The sequence below is a fragment of the Myotis daubentonii genome, chromosome 15, assembly GCF_963259705.1.
Source record: "Myotis daubentonii chromosome 15, mMyoDau2.1, whole genome shotgun sequence".
Classification (NCBI taxonomy): Eukaryota; Metazoa; Chordata; class Mammalia; order Chiroptera; family Vespertilionidae; genus Myotis; species Myotis daubentonii.
The window spans coordinates 35,930,911-35,954,689 of NC_081854.1; the positions used below are offsets into that span (position 1 = coordinate 35,930,911).

A 23,779-nucleotide genomic window follows, 5' to 3' on the forward strand; every position below is an offset into this window, starting at 1 on the left:
CTGAACAAGATCAAGGATTAAAATAATCTGATCAGTCCCTGGGAGTTAACAGGGTCTGGCCTATAGAGGGATTTTCAATACCGTATAGCCTCAGAGGCCAACCCCAGAACACTGCCACCCAGAGGCTGAGCCACAAACTGACTCTTTGCTAAACACAAAATAAGGCAGTCTGGGAAACAAATACGGCCTGCTTTAAAATCAGGACTGTGGTTTACAACACAGAGGAACAGTGTATCGCAGGGAAACTCAACATTCTCCTGAATACCTGGCAGGACTAAAGGTGAGCCAGACTGAAGAATAGAAGAACCGAAGGACCTTCACTACTGCAATTTTTTTTTTCTTTTTTCACCTTTTAACTAAGAAACCAATTTTTTATTTCCTTTTTTTCCTTTTTTTTTTCGTCTTCTTTTTTTTCTTCTTTTTCCATCACCTGATTTTACCCTTTTAATTACTGTAACCTTCTTATTTTTACCCAGTATTATTACTGCTACCATTTTATCATCTTTTAAAGTGCCATTTTATTTTCTCTTTATTTTATTTTGGGATTAGTGTTCTCCATTCTATTTTCATCGTTATATTATTGGTTGTTTCTAGTTTGCATCCATCTACAGGGAGCTGCTGCTGGAATTTGCTGGGATTAGTGGCGGTTCTATAGGAGTATTCTCCTCATATAAAAAGTCTCTTTCCCGCTTCCACTTCATTCTCTCTTTTCGCTCTTTTTTTTCTTTTCTTTTCTCGCTTTTATTTTCCCCCCTTCTTTTTCCCAATTTCATTTTTGCACTCCTTTTTTTGGTCCCTACTTTTCTTTTTTCTCTTTTATCTTTTTCTCTTCCTTCTTCCTTATCCCCTAATTCTCTTAATTCGGGTGGTCACCTTTATTTGGGGTTATTAATATCGTGAATATATTTGTGTTTAGTGCCTGGTACGTGGTGCCTTGTTGTGTTGTATTTTGTGCCCTTAAATCAATGCAGCAGATCCAAGCAACAGCAGCCTCCTGAGCACCACACCCTCTGCTAAGGAACAGTAGCTGTACGTGAAACCACCCCCCAGCAGCCAGAAGAGCCACCACAGCTGTAAACAGCACCCACCAGAGGAGCTGCTGCCAACTGAAGAGCAGCTGCTACCGCAACCGCCCAAAGAGCAACCACAGACCAAGGAGTCACTGCCACCCAGGGAGCAGCCACTGAACAACTCAACGTCTAGATATGTCAGTGAGATCAAACATGGGTAGACAAAGAAACCCCCAAAGGAAAGAGAAGGAGGACTCTCCAGAAAAGCAGCTAAGTAATACAGAGGCATGCAACATGACAGAAAAAGAATTCAGAATAAGGGTCCTAGAGTGCATAAACCAGATGGAGGAAAAAATCGACAACCTCTGCAAGAAGCAAGAAGAAACAGATGAAAAAAATCAATAACATATGGAAGAAGCTAGAAGAAACAGATGACAAAATCAACAACTTAAGACCCAAGAAGAAATGAAGAGTGATATAGCTGCAATAAAAAACACCACTGAAAGTATCAACAGCAGACTAGGAGAAGCGGAGGACCGAATTAGTGAATTAGAAGACAAGGAAGCAAAACACACCCAAAATGTACTACAATTGGAGAAAAAAATTAAAAGACAGGAGGAGAGCCTAAGGGAGCTTTCGGACAATATGAAACGAAACAACATACGAATAATAGGGGTACCAGAACAACAGAAAGATGAACAAGGATTAGAAAACCTATTCGAAGAAATAATATCAGAAAACTTCCCTGAGGTGGGGAAGAAAAAAGTCACACAAGCCCAGAGAGTCCCAAACAAGGTGAACCCGAAAAGACCCACACCAAGACACATCATAATTACCATGGCAAATGTTCAGGACAAAGAGAAAATCTTACAGGCCAGAAGAGAGAGACGGAAAGTCACATACAAGGGATCTCCCATTAGATTATCAAATGATTTCTCAACAGAAACACATCAGGCCAGAAAAGAATGGACGGAAATTTACAAAGTGATGCAAAGCAAAGGACTGAATCCAAGAATACTCTATCCAGCAAGGCTATCATTCAAACTTGAAGGGGAAATAAGAAGCTTCACAGACAAAAAAAGGCTAAGGGAGTTTATCACCACCAAGCCAGCAATGCAAGGAATGCTAAAGGGTCTGGTATAAAAAGAAGAAATAAAAAGCTCAGAAAGAAAACAGCCACACACAAAAAGAAATGGCTACAAACAAGTACCTTTCAATAATAACTTTAAACGTAAACGGACTAAATGCTCCAACCAAAAGACATCGAGTGGCTGAATGGATAAAAAAACATGACCCATACATCTGCTGTCTACAAGAAACCCACCTCATTAGAAGCGACTCACACAGACTGAAAGTGAAAGGATGGAAAAATATCTTTCAGGCAAATGGAAAGGAAAAGAAAGCTGGGGTAGCAATACTTATATCAGACAAAATAGACCTCAAAGTGAAGGCCATAACAAGAGATAAGGAAGGCCACTTCATAATACTAAAGGGATCAATACAACAAGAAGATATAACCCTGGTAAACATATATGCACCCAATGCAGGAGCACCCAAATTCATAAAAAACTCCTGGAAGATATCAAAGGAGAGATCGACAACAATACAATCATAGTAGGGGACTTTAATACACCACTGACAGCACTGGATAAGTCCTATAGACAAACAATCAGCAAAGATACAGCAATCCTAAATGACCCACTAGATCAGATGGACTTAATAGACATCTTCAAAACATTTCACCCCAAAGCCAGGGAATATACGTTCTTCTCAAGTGCTCATGGGACATCTTCAAAAATAGACCACATATTGGGTCACAAGCAAAGTATCCCCAAATTCAAGAAGATTGAAATCATAAAAAGCATCTTTGCAGACCACGATGGCATAATATTAGAAATAAACTACAATAAAAACAACCCAAAATACTCAAACACCTGGAAGCTGAATAGCATGCTATTAAATATTGATTGGGTTACCAATGAGATCAAAGAAGAAATTAAAATCATCCTGGAAACTAATGACAATGAAAACACAACAATCCAAAACCTATGGGACACATTGAAAGCAGTCCTGAGAGGGAAGTTTATAGCTCTACAGGCCTATCTCAAAAAACAAGAAAAAATGGTAGTAAATCATCTAACTCTACAACTCAAAGATTTAGAAAGAGAGCAACAAGAAAACCCCAGAGTGAGCAGAAGGAAGGAGATAATAAAGATTAGAGCAGAAATAAATGACATAGAGACCAAAAAAACAATACAGAAAATCAATGAAACCAAGAGCTGGTTCTTTGAAAGGATAAACAAGATTGACAAACCTCTAGCCAGACTCACCAAGAAGCAGAGAGAGGACCCAAATAAACAAAATCAGAAACGATAGAGGCGAAATAACAACAGACCCCACAGAAATACAAATGATTGTTAAAAAATACTATGGACAGCTCTACTCCAACAAACTAGACAACCTGGAGGAAATGGACAAATTCCTAGAAAAATACAACATTCCAAAACTCAATCAGGAAGAATCTAAAAATCTCAACAGGCCAATAACTATGGAAGAAATTGAAGCAGTCATCAAAAAGCTTCCATCAAACAAAAGCCCAGGACCAGACGGCTTCACAGGGGAGTTTTACCAAACATTCAAGGAAGAACTAAAACCTATCCTCCTCAGACTACTACAAAAAATTCAAGAGGAAGGAACACTTCCAAGCTCATTCTATGAAGCCAGCATCGCCCTAATACCAAAACCAGGTAAAGACAACACAATGAAAGAGAATTACAGGCCAATATCCCTCATGAACATAGATGCCAAAATCCTCAACAAAATCTTAGCAAATTGGATCCAGCAGTACATCAGAAAGATCATACACCATGACCAAGTAGGATTTATCCCAGGGATGCAAGGATGGTACAATATCTGCAAATCAATAAACGTGATACATCACATAAACAAATTGAAAGAAAAAAACCACATGGTCATATCAATTGATGCAGAAAAAGCATTTGACAAAATTCAACACCCATTTTTGATAAAAACTCTCAGTAAGGCGGGAGTAGAAGGATCATACCTCAACATAATAAAAGCCATATATGACAGGCCCACAGCCAGCATCATACTCAATGGACAAAAACTAACACCATTTCCCCTAAGAACAGGAACAAGACAGGGATGCTCCCTCTCACCACTCCTGTTCAACATAGTACTGGAAGTGTTAGCCATTGCAATTAGGCAAGAAGAAGAAATAAAAGGCATCCAAATTGGAAAAGAGGAAGTAAAACTGTCCTTATTTACAGACGACATGATATTATACATACAAAACCCTAGAGACTCCATCAAAAAGCTACTAGACTTAATACATGAATTTGGCAATGTAGCAGGATACAAAATTAACCCCAAGAAATCTGAGGCATTTCTATACACCAATAGTTGCCGGGAGCCGGTCCATCCTTGCTGTTTCAAGGGACCTGGCATATATAGCATACGGTTCTTAATATGTTTGCTCCCCTTAGCGCTGTGTGTTTTAACCAAGGTCACCTCTCCGAGAAAGGTTGTTTCCCCAGGTAGGAATTTTTCCCTGAAGTCAGGGAGGGGATGAAACTCCTTAACTAAGTGCCAGGCGGGTAGTTAATCACTACAAACAATCATGCTTAAGCTACATAATCTTTACTCCCTGGAATGGAGATAAGAAACGCCCTAACCTTTGTAATAGAGATTGATAGGATTGAATCAACTGGTATAAATACAGATGTAACAAGACAGCAAGAGACAGAACTTAGGAGACAGGGCTTGGAAGACAGGACCAAGAGAGACAGAGCCTAGGCACAGAACCTACACAGAACGTTCTCTAGAGACAGAAGAACTTCGCTGGAGAGAGCATGCCGGAGGATCCTGTACAGGGACTGGCCTCAGAGCCTGGAGGCGGAGCCTGGAGAGAGCATGGCTGGGGATCCTGGACTGAACCTGACTGCGGAGATTGGCAGGAGAGCCTGACTGGAACCTGGTGACTGAGCCTGGCTGGAGAACCTAGTACAGAACCTGGCTGGAGAACCTAGCAAGACAACATGGACACAGAACCTGGCTGGAGATCTGAAGCAGAACCTCTCTGGAGATCGAGACCAGAACTTGGCTGGAGATCCTGGCTAGGCTGCTGATCAACTGAACGCTGTCTCCGTGTCATTCCTTCTTCGCCGACTCCGTCTACGCCTTTGGGAACCCCTGGACCTGCTGGGGTTGGACCCCGGCATCTGGCGCTACAGATCCTGGCTGGAGGACCAGCAGAACCTCTCTGGAGATGCAGACCAGAACTTGGCTGGAGATCCTGGCTAGGCTGCTGATCAACTGAACTCCGCCTCCGTGTCCTTCCTTCTTCGCCGACTCCGTCCACACCTTTGGGGACCCCTGGACCTGCTGGGGTTGGACCACGGCAAATAGTGAACTTTCAGAAAGAGAGATTATAAAAACAATCCCGTTTACCATCGCACCAAAAAAATTAAGCTACCTAGGAATAAACTTAACTAAAGAGGTAAAAGACCTCTACTCAGAAAACTACAGGACATTGAAAAAAGATATAGAGGAAGACATAAACAGATGGAAGAACATACCGTGTTCATGGATTGGTAGAATAAACATCATTAAAACGTCCATACTACCCAAAGCAATCTATAAATTCAACGCACTTCCCATTAAAATACCAACGGCATACTTCATAGATCTAGAACGAACTCTCCAAAAATTCATCTGGAATAAAAAAAGACCCCGAATAGCTGCAGCAATCCTGAAAAAGAACAAAATAGGTGGGATCTCAATACCAGATATCAAGATGTATTACAAAGCCACTGTTCTCAAAACTGTCTGGTACTGGCACAAGAATAGGCATATAGATCAATGGAATAGAATAGAGAGCCCAGAAATCGGCCTGAACCAATATGCTCAATTAATATTTGACAAAGGAGGCAAGAACATACAATGGAGCCAAGATAGTCTCTTCAATAAATGGTGTTGGGAAAATTGGACAGATATATGCAAGAAAATGAAACTAGACCACCAACTTACACCATACACAAAAATAAACTCAAAATGGATAAAGGACTTAAATGTACGACAGGAAACCATAAAAATTCTAGAAGAATCCAAAGGCAACAAAATCTCAGACATATGCCGAAGCAATTTCTTCACTGATACAGCTCCTAGGGCACTTGAAACTAAAGAGGAAATGAACAAATGGGACTACATCAAAATAAAAAGCTTCTGCACAGCAAAAGAAACCATCAACAAAACAATGAGAAAACCCACTGTGTGGGAAAACATATTTGCCAATGTCATATCTGATAAGGGCCTAATCTCCAAAATTTACAGGGAACTCATACAACTTAACAAAAGGAAGATAAACAATCCAATCAAAAAATGGGCAAAGGACCTAAATAGACACCTTTCAAAAGAGGACATTCAGAAAGCCAAGAGACATATGAAAACATGCTCAAAGTCACTAATCATCCGAGAGATGCAAATCAAAACAACAATGAGGTACCATCTCACACCTGTCAGACTGGCTATCATCAACAAATCAACAAACGACAAGTGCTGGAGAGGATGTGGAGAAAAAGGAACACTTATGCACTGCTGGTGGGAATGCAGACTGGTGCAGCCACTATGGAAGACAGTATGGAGTTTCCTCAAAAAACTGAAAATGGAACTCCCATTTGACTCTGTGATCCCACTTCTAGGAATACATCCCAAGAAACCAGAAACACCAATCAGAAAGGATATATGCACCCCTATGTTCATAGCAGCACAATTCACCATAGCTAAGATCTGGAAACAGCCTAAGTGCCCATCAGTAGATGAATGGATTAGAAAACTGTGGTACATCTACACGATGGAATACTATGCTGCTGTAAAAAGGAAGGAACTCTAACCATTTGCAACGGCATGGATGGAACTGGAGAGCATTATGCTAAGTGAAATAAGCCAGTCAATGAAGGAAAAATACCACATGATCTCACTCATTAATGGATAATAGAGACCATTATAAACTTTTGAACAATAATAGATACAGAGGCAGAGCTGTCTCAAACAGATTGTCAAACTGCAGTGGGAAGGCCGGGGAGGGTTGGGGGGCAGGAGGTAGGGGGGTAAGAGATCAACCAAAGGACTTGTATGCATGCATATAAGCATAACCAATGGACATAAGACACTGGGGGATAGGGGAGGCTAGGGGACTGTCTAGGGTGGGGGGGGGAATGGACACATATGTAATACCCTTTGTAATACTTTAAGCAATAAAAAAAGGGGGGGTAAGATTCTCCTCATTTTAAAATTATTTTTTAATTAAATTTTTAAAAACCCAAACAGAATCCTGAAGCTGGTTTCCCAACAGGCGCTCCAGCCCCTCCCCAGGACAGTGTCCACTTCTCATCGCTCTCCCTTGGGCTCGAGCCATTCTGGAATGTACTCGCATTGCCACCAGAGCCTCTTTGCAGTTGCAGGTGGGGCCACGAACCACTCCCTTCCAGACACACTGCCTCTGCAACCATCTTACCTTCTTTGGAAGCACATTCTTGGTGATGCCCAATGCTATTGATGTCTGCCATACCAGAGAGCTCTTTGCCACCTTTGAGGACAATCCTGTGGTTGTGACTACCGTGGATTGTCTCATCGTGGACTATGCATTGGTGGTGATCTGGGCAAGGAGGAAGGATGTTCAGGATCAGGCCAAGGTGAGATTGTATGGTCCTGGGGAATGGGAGGGAGAAGCAGGTGTGAACCCTTGCAGGAGCTCCAGGGAATGGAGCCCAGATGGGAAGCCAAGAGGCTAGATGCAAATCTAGGCCATGGCCTCTGTAATCATCTCAGGCAAGCCAGTCCCCAGCCTCTTTATCTGTAAAAATGTTCTTTTTCATAAAATTATCACAAGGATTATGATACTGATCATTTATTGAGGATTTACTATATGCTAGGCATTACCCCATTTAATACTCACAATAGCCCTAAGAAGAAGGTACTGTCTTGATGGTCCCCAAGACCACCCTCAGATTCAATGCTTTGCTAGTAGGACTCACAGAACCTCAGAAAAGCTGTTATACTCATGATTATGGTTTATCACAGTGAAAGGATACAGATTAAAACCAGTAAAGGGAAGGGTCCATGGGAGATCAGGCAAGAGCTTCCAGTTGCCCTCTCCCAATGGAATTGTACAGGACAATGATGTGTGACAATATGTGCAAAGTATTGCCATCAAGAAAAGCTCACCTAAACTTTGGTGTCTAGGGTTTAATTGGGGGTCAGTCATATAGGTATGGAGTGCGCACATGACTGACTTTCCTTACATAGTCTCCAACAGTCTGACCCTGCCCAGGGTCAAATTGATACAGCATGGCTAAAAGCCCGCACCATAAATCACATTGTTAGCACAGACTACCTGCTGTGGCCCATGGCCCCAGGTATTGAAAGACACACTTATAATACTGGATCTTCTGGGGAGTTATAGATTATCCTTCAGGATCTGGACAAAAGTCGGTCCTTTCTTTGAAATGTGCAGAGTTTGGACAACCCAAGCTTGCTGAGTTCACCCTTTACTGCACAATACCTCTATCATCTTACAGAGGAGGCAACCAAGGATCAGAGAGCACAATTAACTGGTCAAGAGCTACCCTCCCGGGAGGCAGAATTCAAACCTTGAACTCGGATAATAAATCAGGTCTGAGGATAGAAACAAGATCAAACAACAAATTGTGCAACAAATTACAACAAAGTTCTGATTATTTTTCCAATATATGCCCCATGCCTGACACATAGTGAGCCTCCAATAAATATCTGTGAGTGAGTGAGCACATAAATGAACACTAGTATGCAGGTGCAAAGCTCTGAAACATTTCCATTCTCTGCCCTCTCCCCACATAACAACACCTCTTGGATGTTAAGATGATATGGCACTTAAGATAAATAGCTGCAGCATTTATACTGCTGTCTTTGATTCATTCAAAGGATTAAACATTAATACTTTAAGTGCTTAGCTGTAGGTTGATTCCCACAAGGCAGAGTCTGAGATGGAGTTTAGCATGCAGGGTGTTTATCAAGCAATGCCCGGGATCAGCCCATGGGAAGGCAGGGAAGGAGATAGGATGAGTAGAGGGAGAAGCTGAGCTGAAATTCAGCCCACTGACTGCTCTGCTGACCCAGAGAGAACTCCAGAGCTCTCCAGAATTGGGTTGAGATGCCCAAGTCTTGATTACACCTGGGCACCACATCAATCTGCCATTGGATGCTGGCCTCCCCAGGGGGTACCTGACCTCAACAGAGGTGGTTGTTGCATTCCTGACAACAGCACCTCAGCAACTGGGTAACATGCCCTCCCTTGACAGATCTGAGCAGCTCATCACAGCTTTTGAAAATATTTTTTATTTTTTGCTTAACCACCTTAACATTCATTCCTTTTAAAATCCCTCAAAGGCACAATATGGTTATCAAATACTACAACAAATTATATATAAACAGAGTTTGTATCATTCATCAGATTAAATATTCTCAGTTTAATAATACCAAGTTCATTTCCTGACTACTTTGGGTCATATTTAATAACAAATGCATTTTGTACTTTTTCTTTTAAAAGTGTTTGTTTTTCCCTGTTCTCACCTGATGGACTAAGTAAATAGCATACATAATTTTGCTTCCTCCCTCTAATTGTCTCTGTTGGCTGCTGTGAAGTGGAAAAACCCACTGAGCAGAGCCCTCCTGACTTAATCCTTCTGTCCAGGTGAAGGTCACAGTGCTGGAGGACAATGATCCCTTTGCACAGTACCACAACCTGGTGACAGTCTACACTGGACATCGGAGAGGGGCAGCTACTTCCTCAAAGGTACCTGACCATTCAAGGTGGCTCAGTCAATCAGCATGAGCCACTCAGCAAAGTGCTTGCCAGTCCATTGTTGGGTTACTTTAGCAGAGTGGATTTGGCACTGTAGAGTGTATGTTTCTTGTTGTTTTTTTTATCTCTTGCTTTTTGTTTTTTATAGAAAACTTTTTGTCAAATAAAATATCACCCCAAGTCCTAATATTTAAAAAGAAAAAGGAGTTGGTTAATGGAGAGTTAGAGTCTAGCATAGTGCCAATGGTCACCTCTCTTATCCCTATCAAGGAATAACTCAGTTAGTTGGTTACCTGCATGCAAATTTGCTCACATATGAAGAACAGTCAATAAAATGATCAATGAATACAGGGAAAATAGAATTTATAAGAGAGAGGGGAGAAAGGAAAGAGAAAAAATGCCCACCATTTGAAAACAATGAGTCTTAAATTATATATATATTTTATTAATTAAATCTTTATTGTTCAGATTATTACATTTGTTCCTCTTTTTTCCCCCCACAACTCTCCTCCACCCAGTTCCCACCCCACTCTCCGCCCTTACTCCCCACCCACTGTCCTCATTCATAGGTGCGCGATTTTTGTCCAGTCTCTTCACGCATCCCCCACACCCCTTTCCCCCCAAGAATAGTCAGTCCATTCCCTTTCTATGTCCCTGATTCTATTATAATCACCAGTTCATTTTGTTCATCAGATTATGTATTCCCTTGATTTTTAGATTCACTTGTTGATAGATGTGTATTTGTTGTTCAAAATTTGTATCTTTACCTTTTTCTTCTTCTTCCTCTTCTTAAAGGATACCTTTCAGCATTTCATATAATACTGATTTGGTGGTGATGAACTCCTTTAGCTTTTTCTTATCTGTGAAGCTCTTTATCTGACCTTCAATTCTGAATGATAGCTTTGCTGGATAAAGTAATCTTGGTTGTAGGTTCTTGGTATTCATCACTTTGAATATTTCTTGCCACTCCCTTCTGGCCTGCATAGTTTCTGTTGAGAAATCAGCTGACAGTCGTATGGGTACTCCCTTGTATGTAACTGACTTTCTTTCTCTTGCTGCTTTTAAGAGTCTCTGTCTTTTGCTCTTGGCATTTTAATTATGATGTGTCTTGGTGCAGCCACTATGGAAGACAGTATGGAGTTTCCTCAAAAAGTTAAAAATGGAACTCCCATTTGACCCAGTAATCCCACTTCAAGGAATATATCCCAAGAAACCAGAAATACCAATCAAAAAGGATATATATGTACCCCTATGTTCATAGCAGCACAATTTACCATAGCTAAGATTTGGAAACAACCTAAGTGCCCATCAGCAGATGAATGGATTACAAAACTGTGGTACATCTACACAATGGAATACTATGCTACTGTAAAAAAGAAGGAATTCTTACCATTTGCAACAGCATGGATGGAACTGGAAAGCATTATGCTAAGTGAAATAAGCCAGTCAATGAAGGAAAAATACCACATGATCTCACTCATTTATGGCTAATAAAGACCATTATAAACTGATGAACAAAAATAGATACAGAGGTAGAGCAGCATCAAACAGACTGTCAAACTACAGCAGGAAGGCGGGGGAGGGTTGCGGGGGTGGGGGTGAGGGGGGTAAGAGATCAACCGAAGGACTTGTATGCATGCATATAGGCATAACCAATGGACACAGACACTGGGGAGTAGGGGAGACCAGGGGGATGTCAAGCGGGGGGGGGAAAAGGAGACATATGTAATACTCTTTGTAATACTTTAAGCAATAAAACAAAATTAAAATAAATAAATTTAAAAAAACACATATATAATTACATATTTTTTGTGATTAATCACTATGCTTTAATTATGTTCAATTTGTAACAATGAAAATATATCCTGCATATCAGATATTTACATTACGATTCATAACAATAGCAAAATTACAGTTATGAAGTAGCAACAAAAATAATTTTATGGTTGGGGGTCACCACAACATGAGGAACTGTATTAAAGGGTCCGGCATTAGGAAGGTTGAGAACCACTGGCCTAGACGAAAGGTAATTTTGCCCTGTTTTAACATTCCAAAGGATAGAGGAGTAGGATGTGCAAGGCAGTTCCTCTGGGATGGTAACTCTGACTCAATTTTGAAGTGGTTCTGCTGATATTATTTTTACAATATGTATACTGGGTAGAATATAGAATAGCCCTTTGAAGTGGGTACAAGATATAGAAGAGAAAATTGAGTGTCTAAGAAGTCAGGGAGCTTGGCTAAGGTCAACAAGCTTGGCCAAGGTCACTCAGCTAATGGGGTGGAGTTGGATTTGAACTTGAACCCCAGTGGGTGGTGTCACCCTGACTATATCCACTTTCTATTACAGCTCCCTGAGATCAAGCAAGCCCCTTCGCGGCCTGCCCTGGTGGTGTGTCCTGGTGGGCTGGCTCCTGGTAGCCGCCACCAGCAGTGTGGCAGCCACCAGCGGTGTGGCAGCCTTCCTCACCATGCTATATGGTTTGCACTACGGGAAGACCAGCTCCCTCAAGTGGCTCATCTCCATGGCTGCCTCCTTTGTAGCGAGTGTGTTTGTCACCCAGCCCCTGAAGGTCAGGACCCCTTACTTTCTCTCCTGCCAGCTGCCATGTTCTAACTTCAGCTGTTCCTTCATCTATTTGTTCAACAAAACTTCATGGAACACCACCTCTGTGCAGGTCCCAGGGCAGGAACAATAATGAAGATGAGTACCATGATGACCCAAGCTTTTGGCCACTCACTCTGGGCCAGGCTTAGTGGTTTACTGAGATGCTGGCATTTCATCATCACAATCACCCTCAGGAAGGACATTGCCTCCATTTTATAGATGAGAAAACCTGAAGTTAGAAGTTAAGGTCAGCCTTAGCTGGTTTGGCTCAGTGGATAGAGCATCGGCTTTCAGACCAAAGGGTCCCAGGTTTGATTCTAGTCAAGAGCATGTACCTTGGTTGCAGGCTCCTCCCTGGCCCAGACCCTGGTCAGGGCTCATGCAGGAGGCAACCAATTGATGTGTTTCTCTCACATCGATGTTTCTCTGTCTTTCCCTCTCTTTCACTACCCTAAAAATCAATGGAAACTATCCTTGGGTGAGGATTAACAAAAAGAAAAACAAAATATCATAGAAAGGATATTTTTTTAAAAAAGAAGAAGGTAAGGTCATCCAGCCAGTGAGGCTCAATGGTTAAGTGTAAACCTATGAATCAAGAGGTCATGGTTTGATTCCCAGTCAGGGCACATGCCTAGGTTGTGGGCGCAATCTCCAGTAGGCAGGGTAAAGGAGGAAGTCGATCAATGATTCTCTCTCATTGAAGTTTCTATCTTTCCCTCTCCTTTCCTCTCTCTGAAATCATAAAAGCACTAGAAAAGAAGAAGTAGTAGTAGTAGTAGTTAAGGTCATAAGCATCCTGCCCTAGACTACATATATAAATAGGAATAACATCAAATTTCCTTAATTCTAAGATGCTTTTACTTGTAAAACAGGCCAGCAATTTACAGGAATTTGACCTTCAGATAAAAAACCCAAGTCAACTATTAGAAGATGCAATCCTATTTCTGAAATGTAAAGTTACTGTCAGAGTAGACGAAATACTGAGCCCTGGCCTGGAGTTCGAGGTCACAGCTTTCCCTGGAAAAAAATCAGGTGGTAGGAGTACTGTGTGTGGGGGTTAGGGGAAGCTAAAGAAAGGAGGAGGCATTTTCAGTGAGTCTTTACGCCTGTGAGACTCACCAAATCCCCTACCCCATTACCTCCCCTTGGCCCTCTGCCTTGTCATCAACAGCCTTTGTCAGAAGATTTCAACAGTTCCTGACACCTCCCCCAACCTAGTCTGAGAATTTTAAGAACAGAGTCCTGGCCTTTCTGTTTCTAATCAAACCACACAATCCTATTATACTGTGTACTGTGGTACTGTTGGGGAGGAATAAACTTTCCTCTACCCTCAAGGTGCTTTCAGCTGGTCTAAGAGTTAAATCTACGTGAAACAGATTAACAAGAGGAAATAACCAAATTTAATACACACATATGAATGGGAACCTGATATACACGAAGGAGTCAGAGAACCCACATACATGAGAGGTTCAAAGACAGAGAGGGAAAATGAGATATTTATGACACTCTGAGCTAAGAATCATCTTGGGGTTTCAGAGGGGAGGAAGGTCATTGCAGGATGATAACAGCAGGTGTTCAGCAATTAGTTTACCTTGCCCTACAAATAAGTCCTAAAAACTGTGATAACTCTTACTATAGGCAAGGCCCCCGATTTAAATTAAGAGAGAGGTAAAAATTGCTCATGAGCTTGCAAGGCCTTGATTCCCTCAACTCAAAACAATTCACATGCCAAAGAAACTTATTGGAGAGGCCTGTTCTGAATCCTTACATCAGAAATAGTATAAGGGCTAACCACTTAATACAGGAAGAAAGGGAGGAGGGAAGCTTAACTCACCACACTGGAGTATAAGCCAGGTGCATGCAAGCCCTGGCCCTCGCCCTTCATAAACATGTGCCCTCTCTATAGAGGACGGGCTAGTTCCTACCTGACTTCCCCAGAGTATGGCTCCTGGGACAAGGATATAAAAGTGGCCCCAGTCCTACCCTCTCTCAGACCAGTAGTTGATAGTTTCCAACTTGGGCTTGGGGTTCACCATGGGTATTTTCCAGGTGCTGGGGTTTGCTGCCTTCTTTGCACTGGTCTTAAAGAGTGTGGAGGATGAAGAGGAACCTATGGCCTCTCTCCTGGGATATCTATCCAGCCCAGGTAATGGTGCAGGCAGGGGTCTGGAATCTGATAAAGCTGAGAAAGCCCTAGAGAGCCCAAGCACTGAGTGAGTGGTCCAGGCCTCAGATCTTTGCTCCCCATCTGCTCTTCTCCCCTAACTGGTGAAACATCCCCAAACCATCCAGAATAAGTGACTCCATTGTTGCTTGAGCAATCTTATTCCTTCTCTACTGGGCCTTTCTATCTGACACCTAAGCATGACTCCTTGGCCATTAGAGGCACATCTGGGGCCGTGCTCTGTGCTATCATTCTCTGTGTAATCTCAATCAAGTAGCTTTCTTCTCCAAGGCTCAGCTCCCTGGTCTTTAGAATGGAAAAAAACACACACACACATACACAAAAGCATGTGGGTGGGCTGCGAAGATTGCTATAAGTTAGAATTCTAGGAAAAGGATCTGCAAACCATAGCCAGGGACCCGAATCTAGCCCAACCCCTATTTTTGTAGTTTTACTAGAACATAGTCAAGATGAGCCCTGTTGGAGGAGCCCCATGACCAGACCCCTTCCCCCAACCTGATTTCTTACTTCCCAATAGAAACTCCTGAGGGTGCTGACAATAAGAGAATTACAAAAGCAAACAAGCAAACAGAACAGAATCAACACTCTTATAGTCTATGCAGTTCTCTTGAGCTTCAGGGAAAATAAAGCAGGAACTAACAAAAGCCCATGTATCTACGTCATTATGCAGTGTGGTTTTTACCCACACGGGCCTGTATTCTTCCATTCTAAATTAGGGTTTTGGCTTTGCAAATCCAAAGGTCCATTAAAATCTTCTTCCTAAGACAAGAGTAATTTTTCTCCAAGGAGAGGCCACCCTCCAGACTAATTAAATATTCATTAAGTCATTCCTTTGGCAATTATTCAGGGAGTACTTGCTGTGTGCCAGACAGTGTGATGGTCTGGGAACATAATTTATATGAAATCTACTTGTAATGTATAATTCATTGATTTTAGTAATTTATAGAGTTGTGCAACCATCATCACAATTAAGACTTGGAAAAGCTTCATCACCCCAGATTACCTCTTGCCCATTTGAAGTCAATCTCTACTCCCACCCCAGCCCCAGGCAACACAGCATTGACAAGATGGAACAGGTTGCTGCCCTCGCAATGAACAGCTCATGTGGGGAGACACATTAAATAATTAAATGCACAAGTAGACATATAAGTGTGAATTGTGATGAGAACTAGGTGTGGGAGAAGAAGAGAGAGCAGGCCTCTCTGCTGAGGTGGTACCTAAGCTGGCTCCTGGAAGATGGGGGCCAGGAGGGGTTATACACTGGAAATGTGCAAAGGCCCTGAGGTGATATGCAGCTTGTCATTTTATAGCAATTATTGACAGTGTGGGCGAATCATTTGGGATTGGGGGGGAGAATGGTTCAAGATGAGGGCAGAGAGGTGGGTGGGGAGCAGGTCACTCAAGGGCCTTGTAGTATCTGGGTCAATGTTAGGGTTTCAAAGTGTTTTAAATAGGAGAGCAGCATGGCCTATTCGTGATTTTAGAAAGATTACTGTGGCTACTCTTGGAGAACAGAGGTATTATGTTAAAAGTGGAAGTGGGGAGGCCAGAAGGATGAACATCAAAATGGTCCAGACAAGAGATGACATGTGCTGGCAGTGAGGGTGAACAGAAGGGAATGGATTAAAAAAAAAAAAATAGTTGGGCTAATACACCCCTTTCAGAATGGCTAATGTGAAAAAAAGTGGTATCACCAAAGGCTGACAAGGATGAAGAGAAACTGGAGCATTCATGCATTGCTGGTGGTAACATAAAATGGTATAGCCACTCTGGAAAATAGTTTGGCAGTTCCTTTAAAATCTAAAAATAGACTTACCATATGCTCCAGCAATTGGACTCTTGGGCATTTATCCAAGAAAAACAAAGACTTATATTCACATAGGAACCTGTGGCCAAATGTTCATAGCAGCTTTGCCTCATTTGAAATAGCCAAAAGGTATTTGGCCACTCCAAAGAATTTAACCAAGAGAAATAAAAATATATGTCCACACAAACACCTGTACATTTGAATGTTCATAGCAGCATTATTCATATTAGCCAAAACTAGAAACAATCTAAATATCCATCAATGGGTGAATGGAAAAACAAAGGTAGTATATCCATACAATGGAATACTACTCAACATTAAAAATAAACTAACTGCTAATATATACAACAACATGGATGAACTCCAAAAATTGAAAGATGCCAGATACAAGAAACTAGGTACATATGATTCCATTTATATGAAATATCTTGAAAAGGAAAAGCTTATAGAGGCAGAAAGCAAATTAATGGGGCTCAGGGTGGAAATAGAGTGAAAGTGGGAACTGACTTCAATGGGACATGAGGGAACCTTCTGGGGGTGATGAAAATGTTCTAAAATTGGATTGTTTTAAATTTACTAAAATCATTGAATTGTAGACTTCCAATGGGTGGATTTATGAAAATTATATCTAAATAATGTGGTCTGAAAAAGAAGAGGCTGGAATTAGACATGACAGGACTTTGAAATACTAGTTACCCTCATTCTTCCATTCTTCAAAGTTTTGAAAGTGATGGGATCCATCTTAGAAACCAGGAATGCAAGGAAGATGGCATCCAGGAGTAAGTAACCCTTCAGGGAGGGGAAGGCATTCATTTTTAGTACCAGGAGAATTCCCCACATGAAGAAAAAGGGATGGAGTTCTGGGCACTGGAACAGCATGGCAGAGCATGGAGGGCAGTGTTGGGTCCCACAAAGGAGGAACTGTGAATCCTAGCTGTACCTGGTTGCAAATGTAAAGCCTGATTTGACTGCCCATGGGGGAACTGTCCTTGTGTTCTGCTTTCACAGACCCCTCCACCTTGTTCCGAGTACGAAGAAACAGCAGAAAGGATGTCTACCAGCTGCCTCTGGCTGCCAACATTGAGAAGAAGAAAGCCACTCACCTCAAGGAACAGAAAGCATTTGCCTTAATCAGAGAAATCTTGGGTAGGCAGCCAAGATTACCCATGAGCAATCTTCCCACTTGGCTGGTTCTCAACACAGACTTGAAAAGAAACTGTGCAACCTCAGATGAGCCCCACACTGCATCTTGGACATTTTCCCAAGATATTAGCTCACTCCAGCTTCTGCCCAACACTTAAATTCTTTCAATGGCCCTTCAGATCAAATTCCCCACTGTGGCTCCATCCACAGCAGGTCACCTCTCTCGGCCCCTTGTGCCCTGAGCTCCAGTGACACAGGATTCTACAGCTTCTGGGATGCTGTGCCCGCTCCCAACCCCAGGCCTTTGCCCAGGCTGTTCCATCTAGTCTGCTAGATGTGCTTATCCCTCCTCCCTACATTTTCTTATCGCTAAGTCCTCTTATTCTTTCATTCTCAGCCCAAAGACCATTATATCTTCAGGCAGGCTTCCTCTGACCAAAAGCTTTAAAGCCTATGTATATCTTAGACTGGGTTCCCCACAAGCAGATTTGGGTACATATGGTTGGTTTGGGAGGTAATTATGGGGAACATTGGTAGGGAAGGGGAAAGTGCAGGGGGAGAGAAGAAAGCCAGTGGCAAGTGGGGTGATGAGTGGTTTCCATGTGGACAACTGGGGCTCAGTCCTGCTGGGGACCTCAGTGGGAGCATGTAGTACACACCCCCAAGTTGTAACCCACTAGGTCACTGGTGAAGGCTGCTCCTGAGGAGAACACAGGCCTTGCAGCACTCCTGGCCTGCCTTCCCACTGGCTGATCATGATCCTGGCCAAAGCAGAGAGCAGGGAGGCTTGTGCAGGAGGAGTAGCATGTGCAGAATGAAGAGTTCCAAGGGTGTGTGGGCAAAAGCCCTGAGAAGTCATCGCAGGAAGAGGTTTCCATGATGCAGATTCCCAGGCCCTGACCCCAAGATTCTGATTCAGTAATGCTCCTCATTCCCCACATGATTCTGATATCTGACCTCCTAAAATAAATCTTTGTACCTTCTTTGGCCCTTACATCACACTCACCAGTCTCCTACAAGACAGGTGAGCTCCATGAGGGCAAGGAACACATCTGTCATCTTCATCACTCTATCCCCAGCATTACAACATGGCAGATGCCCCATTTTTTAAAAATTCTATTTAGGAAACACTTATATAACATGAACTTGAGCAGGCACTACTTTAAGTGCTTCATAAATATTAATTTCTTGACTTCTTTATCACAACCCTGTATAATATAGTTATTATCCCCATTTCATCGATGAGGAAAGTAAGGCACAGAGGGTTAAATCACTTGGAAAGGGCATATAGATAGAAAGTGACAAAGCCAGGAGTTGAACCTAGCAGAAGATTCATGATCTGTGAACTCTTTCTTTCTGTTGTCTCTATAAAAATCAGTTCCGTTGTCACCAGAGAGGTGAATAATTGGTCTATAAAACCTCAATAGTTCTGATCCCATTTGCCATTCTGTTTCCTTCCTGAGCTTGATGGGAGTGGGGACTCTGCCTGACCAGGGGCTGTGCTTCCTTTCCCAGCATACCTGGGCTTCCTGTGGATGCTGGTGGCCTATGGACAGAGGGACCCCAGTGCCTACCACTTCAACAGACACCTTAAGCATAAGCTTCACCCAAGGCGTTTCAGCTGTCCTGGGCTTCCAGGAGTTCTTCATGTGGGCCAACACCACCCTTGTACAAAACCTGTATAGTCATCACCCAGGTATGGTCCCCTTGCCCCAGGACCTGTGTCAGCCACCTGGTGGACTGTTCTTTCTAGGAACAAGTGTGGGTCTCTGTCAACAACAGCCTTAGGACCATATGATTTAAAGGAGAAACACTCGGAAGACTGTGTGTAAACAGAGAAGGGCCCTAACCCTCTCCTGATGCAGAGTGGAGAACTTCCTAAATGAGAAGTACCTGAGCATGAATCTGCTAGGTGGAAATGGTGTCCCGGGCAGAAGAAACATGAGAAAATATGAGGCATGGCACATTCTCAGAACTACAACGTGTTGTTTGGCTGCAGTGTGGGGTAGGAGTTGAGTAGCAGAAGAGAGAAACGGGGGCCAGATCAGGAAAGGTCTTGAAGCTCATATTTTATGCTCAAGGAAATGAGGAGCATTGATGGTTTCTACCTGAAGGAGTAACATAATCAAACTTGTAGTATAATCAAACTTCCAGAAGGATCATTCTGGAAATGTGGAATTTGGAGTACAGGGTAGGTAAGTTAGTATGCTGGGGAGAAATAATACAGCTGATGCAAGGCTAAGGGACAGGAGAGATGGAGAGACAAGGATGGATGAAGACAACAATGAAGAGGTAGAATTGATGGCCTTGTTGACCATTAGGATGAGGGTGTTGAGGGAAAAGGTACAGATGGTCTCCAGATTGATGAATAGGTGGTGAGGGTGCCATTCCCTAAAATTAGGCAAGAAGTAGACCATGTCCTGGGTGGGGAGATGGTGGAGCCTGTGATTAGCCATGAACTTCTCTTGGCTGTCTCCACAATGGGTACACTGAAACTTACATTAGCATCCAGGCCAGGAAGCTTGGAATGTGCTAAGATAATTTTGCTTACTTGATTTACTCATTTGCTTACTTAATTAACTTATTATCGATCTTCAGGTTTCATCACTGACGGGAACTCCAAACTGGTTGGCAGTGCTCAGATTTGCCAAGTGAGAGTCCGGGAAAACTCTTGCCCTCTTGCTCCCGGGTTGTGGACTTCTCTCGATGGGTGCCATGCACCATATTCCCTGGATGTTGAAGACCTGTCAGACTATGGGGAACAAACGCTGGAATGCCTCCAACCTCAATAGCAGCAATGGCTTCTCCCAGGCTTGGCAGTACCAGAGCCAGAGCCAGCGCCAAGGGTATCCCATCTGGGGCAAACTCACTGTGTACCAGGGAGGAGGTTACATTCTCCCCTTGGGCACCAATCGCCAAAGTGCAGCAAGGTAAGGCTAACTTGATCCATGTGAAGCTGAGGAAAGACATTTGCTGGAGTCCAGCTCTGAGTGTCTTGCGCAGGCTTCAAAACAGAGCTGAGCCAACGTCATTTATGTCATTGTGGGGGATTCAGAATCATTCAGGTCATATTTTTCAGGACCCTGGAAACTGCAATCTCGGAGTTGGAAGGGAAGTGCCCCTTCAGCATTCTCAGCCTGGTGATCTCAGTCTAATGCAGGGATGGACAGCTCACACTTACACAGAGCTGTCCACCAGGCAAGTGAGAAGTGGTCAAGGCTTAACCTTACAAAGAATCATACAGGGTCTATATGCTACTGTTTCATGGATGTTGGCAGAAGACATGAGACTCCTGAGTTAGAGACAAAGGACTTTATTACAGCAAAAGCTTGTAGCAGAGCTTCGTGGTAGTTTGAGTCAGTTCCCTGCCTAGGGCCATGGTGGATATTTGCATATGCAGTGAGTTGCAGGACCAAAGAGAAACAGTGAGCTTGGAAGTGTTCACAGTTTTCACAGCGGCGGAAGGCTGCTGTTTGTCCAAACAAAAATGCCACCTCATCCCTCAAGGTTGTCCACTGCAAACACAGCCCTGAGAAATGGCCTGGGTGAAGCTTAGCCAGGACCTAGCATTTCTGGAACACCCAGCACAGGGACGGTCAGGGCCCATGCAAACTGCCTCTCCCCGTGCATTCTAGAGTCAGAGAGCCCTGGATTGAAACCCTGGCACTGCTCCTATTAGCTGTGTAGCCCCAGTCTCTGACTCTGTATTATTACAACACTGAGGTTGTTTATGATGGCAGGGCCCCCATCCTGCCTACAACACAGGTAACAAACCCCTAAGAGAAGAACTGGCAGGCGTCCTCTGAGATTAAGGACAGGCCCAAAATAGTCTATTTCTGATTGAGGTCTTTTCCTACCACTTGGAATAACTGATCCTCTCTCCCTGCTTCAATGTACCAAGCAAGATGCAGACACACAGGAACAGGGCACATTTTAAAACAGTCCCATCATTATTGTTCTAAGTAATAAAAGCTATCATTACTTTGCACACATACACACACCCATTCCATTTTCTGTGCACAATGATCCTGATGCTGGTGTTAACACCATTGTACAGTAGATGAGGAAACTGAGGCCTAGAGAAGTTATTAACTTGCCACAGGGAAGTTAGGATTTGAGGTCCCTCCAGCACATGCCCTTTCCACCACATGAGCAGGCAGATCTCTAGGAACTAGTCTCATGGGCGTTGCCAGCCCAAGATGAACATCAGCAGCTGTAGGTGCTCCTGCCTAAGCCCCTGATGTCTTATGTGGCTCCTCTAACACCACGGTCCTCAAACTTTACAAAGCATCATAATCCCCTAAAGGGCTCATCAAAGCACAGATCCTCAGGCCCCATCCCTCACGTTTCTGATTCCTGAGGTCTCGGTGGGGGTTGAGAATCTGCATTTCTAACAAGTCTCCAAATGATGACAATGCCAATGCTGCCAGTCTGGGGACTCCACTTTGAGAACCTCTGCTGTAACAGTTAGGAAACACTGGTGCCAACACATTACACCATGGAATGGGAAACTGGGACCACTCCCAGGAGCAGCCCTAAGGCCTGGTGGCCCAGGGAGCAAAACAGAGGCAGAGGGAGTAGTTTCAACAGAAAGCCCTGGCCTCCTCCCCAGGGCTGAGGGGACAGGGAGCCACTTAGGGAGCAGATGCTCCTAAATGCCCCTCTTCCCGCAGAATTCTCCAGAATCTCTTTGACAACACCTGGCTGGACAGCCTGACCAGAGCTGTGTTTGTGGAGTTCACCGTCTACAACGCCAACGTCAACCTGTTCTGCCTCATCACTCTGACCCTGGAGACCAGCGCCCTGGGTGGGCATTTGCCTGTGAACCCATCTGCAGTGTTCCAGAAGATAAACCCTCCCCTCCCTCTGGGCTAGGGCCCAGCCCCCCATTGCCAGAGCTCCAGGGCAAATGGCGGTCTGGGAAATTCAGGGGTGGTTCTTGGTTCTCCCTGGGCACCAAAGGCAAGGCTTTAGGGTTGCTCCATCCTTATTCCTAGCTGCCCCACACCCCCCTCTTTGGCCTTGTCTCTCAAGTTATCCTAAGAGAACTAGTTGGGGTTTGAAAGCAGTTCATATCCCTGAGCTTCCCACTCTGGTGGTGGTGGGGGGCTGGCAGTGAGGGGCAAGAAGGGGGTGATCTGGTAACAGATACCTTCACCTTAAACAATATTTTACTTGTACCTCAATCTACAGTGTGAAATACATTTTACATCATAATCCAACACACACAAATATACACAACTGAGATAACAGCTTCAAAAATATTTCCCTTAACTACGTGATACACTGATATTTTGCATTCTGTTCCGCTTTCTATTCTAGTTCTTTCTCCCCATCCCCCCACCTTTTACCATCTTTTAATGCTAATCACAATTTTTTGAAAACATTGACCTAAGGTCTCTTCAGCTAATAATCAATTTGTCTAAATGTCAACCACCTTTCTTTTGATAAGGAAACATTTTTAAAACATGTATTACTTTTATAAAACACTGTAATGTTTGTAGATTTTTAAAATTTTCAGAACTTTGAAAACACCTTCCATTATCATTATCATATCAATTTCCATTACCATTCCCCATTTGTCAAAAATTTATTTCAAATCCTTATTTCGAGCTTATTTGTATCTCTTTTATTTTCCCATTTATTTTTGTCATCTTTTTGGCTTTTAAAAAAAATATGTTTTTATTGAATTTAGAGAGAGAAAGGGGGAGGGGGGAGAGAGAGAAACATTGATGGATGAGAGAGAACCATCGATCAATCGATGGTCTGCCTTCTGCACACCTCTACCAAGGATGGAGACTGCATGTGTCCTGATCAAACTGGTGACCTCCCAGGGCATGGAACCATACCCAACCAAATTTGCCACATTGTCCAGGGCCATCTTTTTGGCTTTTTCAGGACCTCTAAACAACTTACACCTGATTCAATTATGTATTTCTACAAATAGAAAGTGTGAGATAGATGTCAGATCTGATTGATGCAACAGGCCACTGATGTCAGTAAGGACTCAGGCTGTTTGCATCTTTCCATCTGCCATTCTTTGGGTTGGCTTTGCTTTTTAAAAAAAAAAAAAAAATCCTTACCCCAGGACATGTTTATTGACTTTTAGAGAGAGGGGAAGAGCAAGAGAGAGAGAGAGAGAGAGAGAGAGAGAGAGAGGCTTCAATGT

General features: G+C 43.1%; 1 protein-coding gene across 1 annotated transcript in view; it reads left to right on the forward strand.

Moving 5' to 3' along the window:
* Positions 1-23,779, forward strand: part of LOC132216267 (polycystin-1-like protein 2) — a 75,566-nt gene that overhangs the window by 42,134 nt on the left and 9,653 nt on the right. The window contains 10 exon segments of the mRNA XM_059665438.1: positions 7,493-7,723; positions 9,760-9,878; positions 12,218-12,440; positions 14,525-14,621; positions 17,476-17,613; positions 19,126-19,208; positions 19,210-19,306; positions 20,209-20,372; positions 20,374-20,540; positions 22,284-22,421. Of these exon segments, the coding sequence (XP_059521421.1) occupies positions 7,493-7,723; positions 9,760-9,878; positions 12,218-12,440; positions 14,525-14,621; positions 17,476-17,613; positions 19,126-19,208; positions 19,210-19,306; positions 20,209-20,372; positions 20,374-20,540; positions 22,284-22,421 (1,457 nt within the window).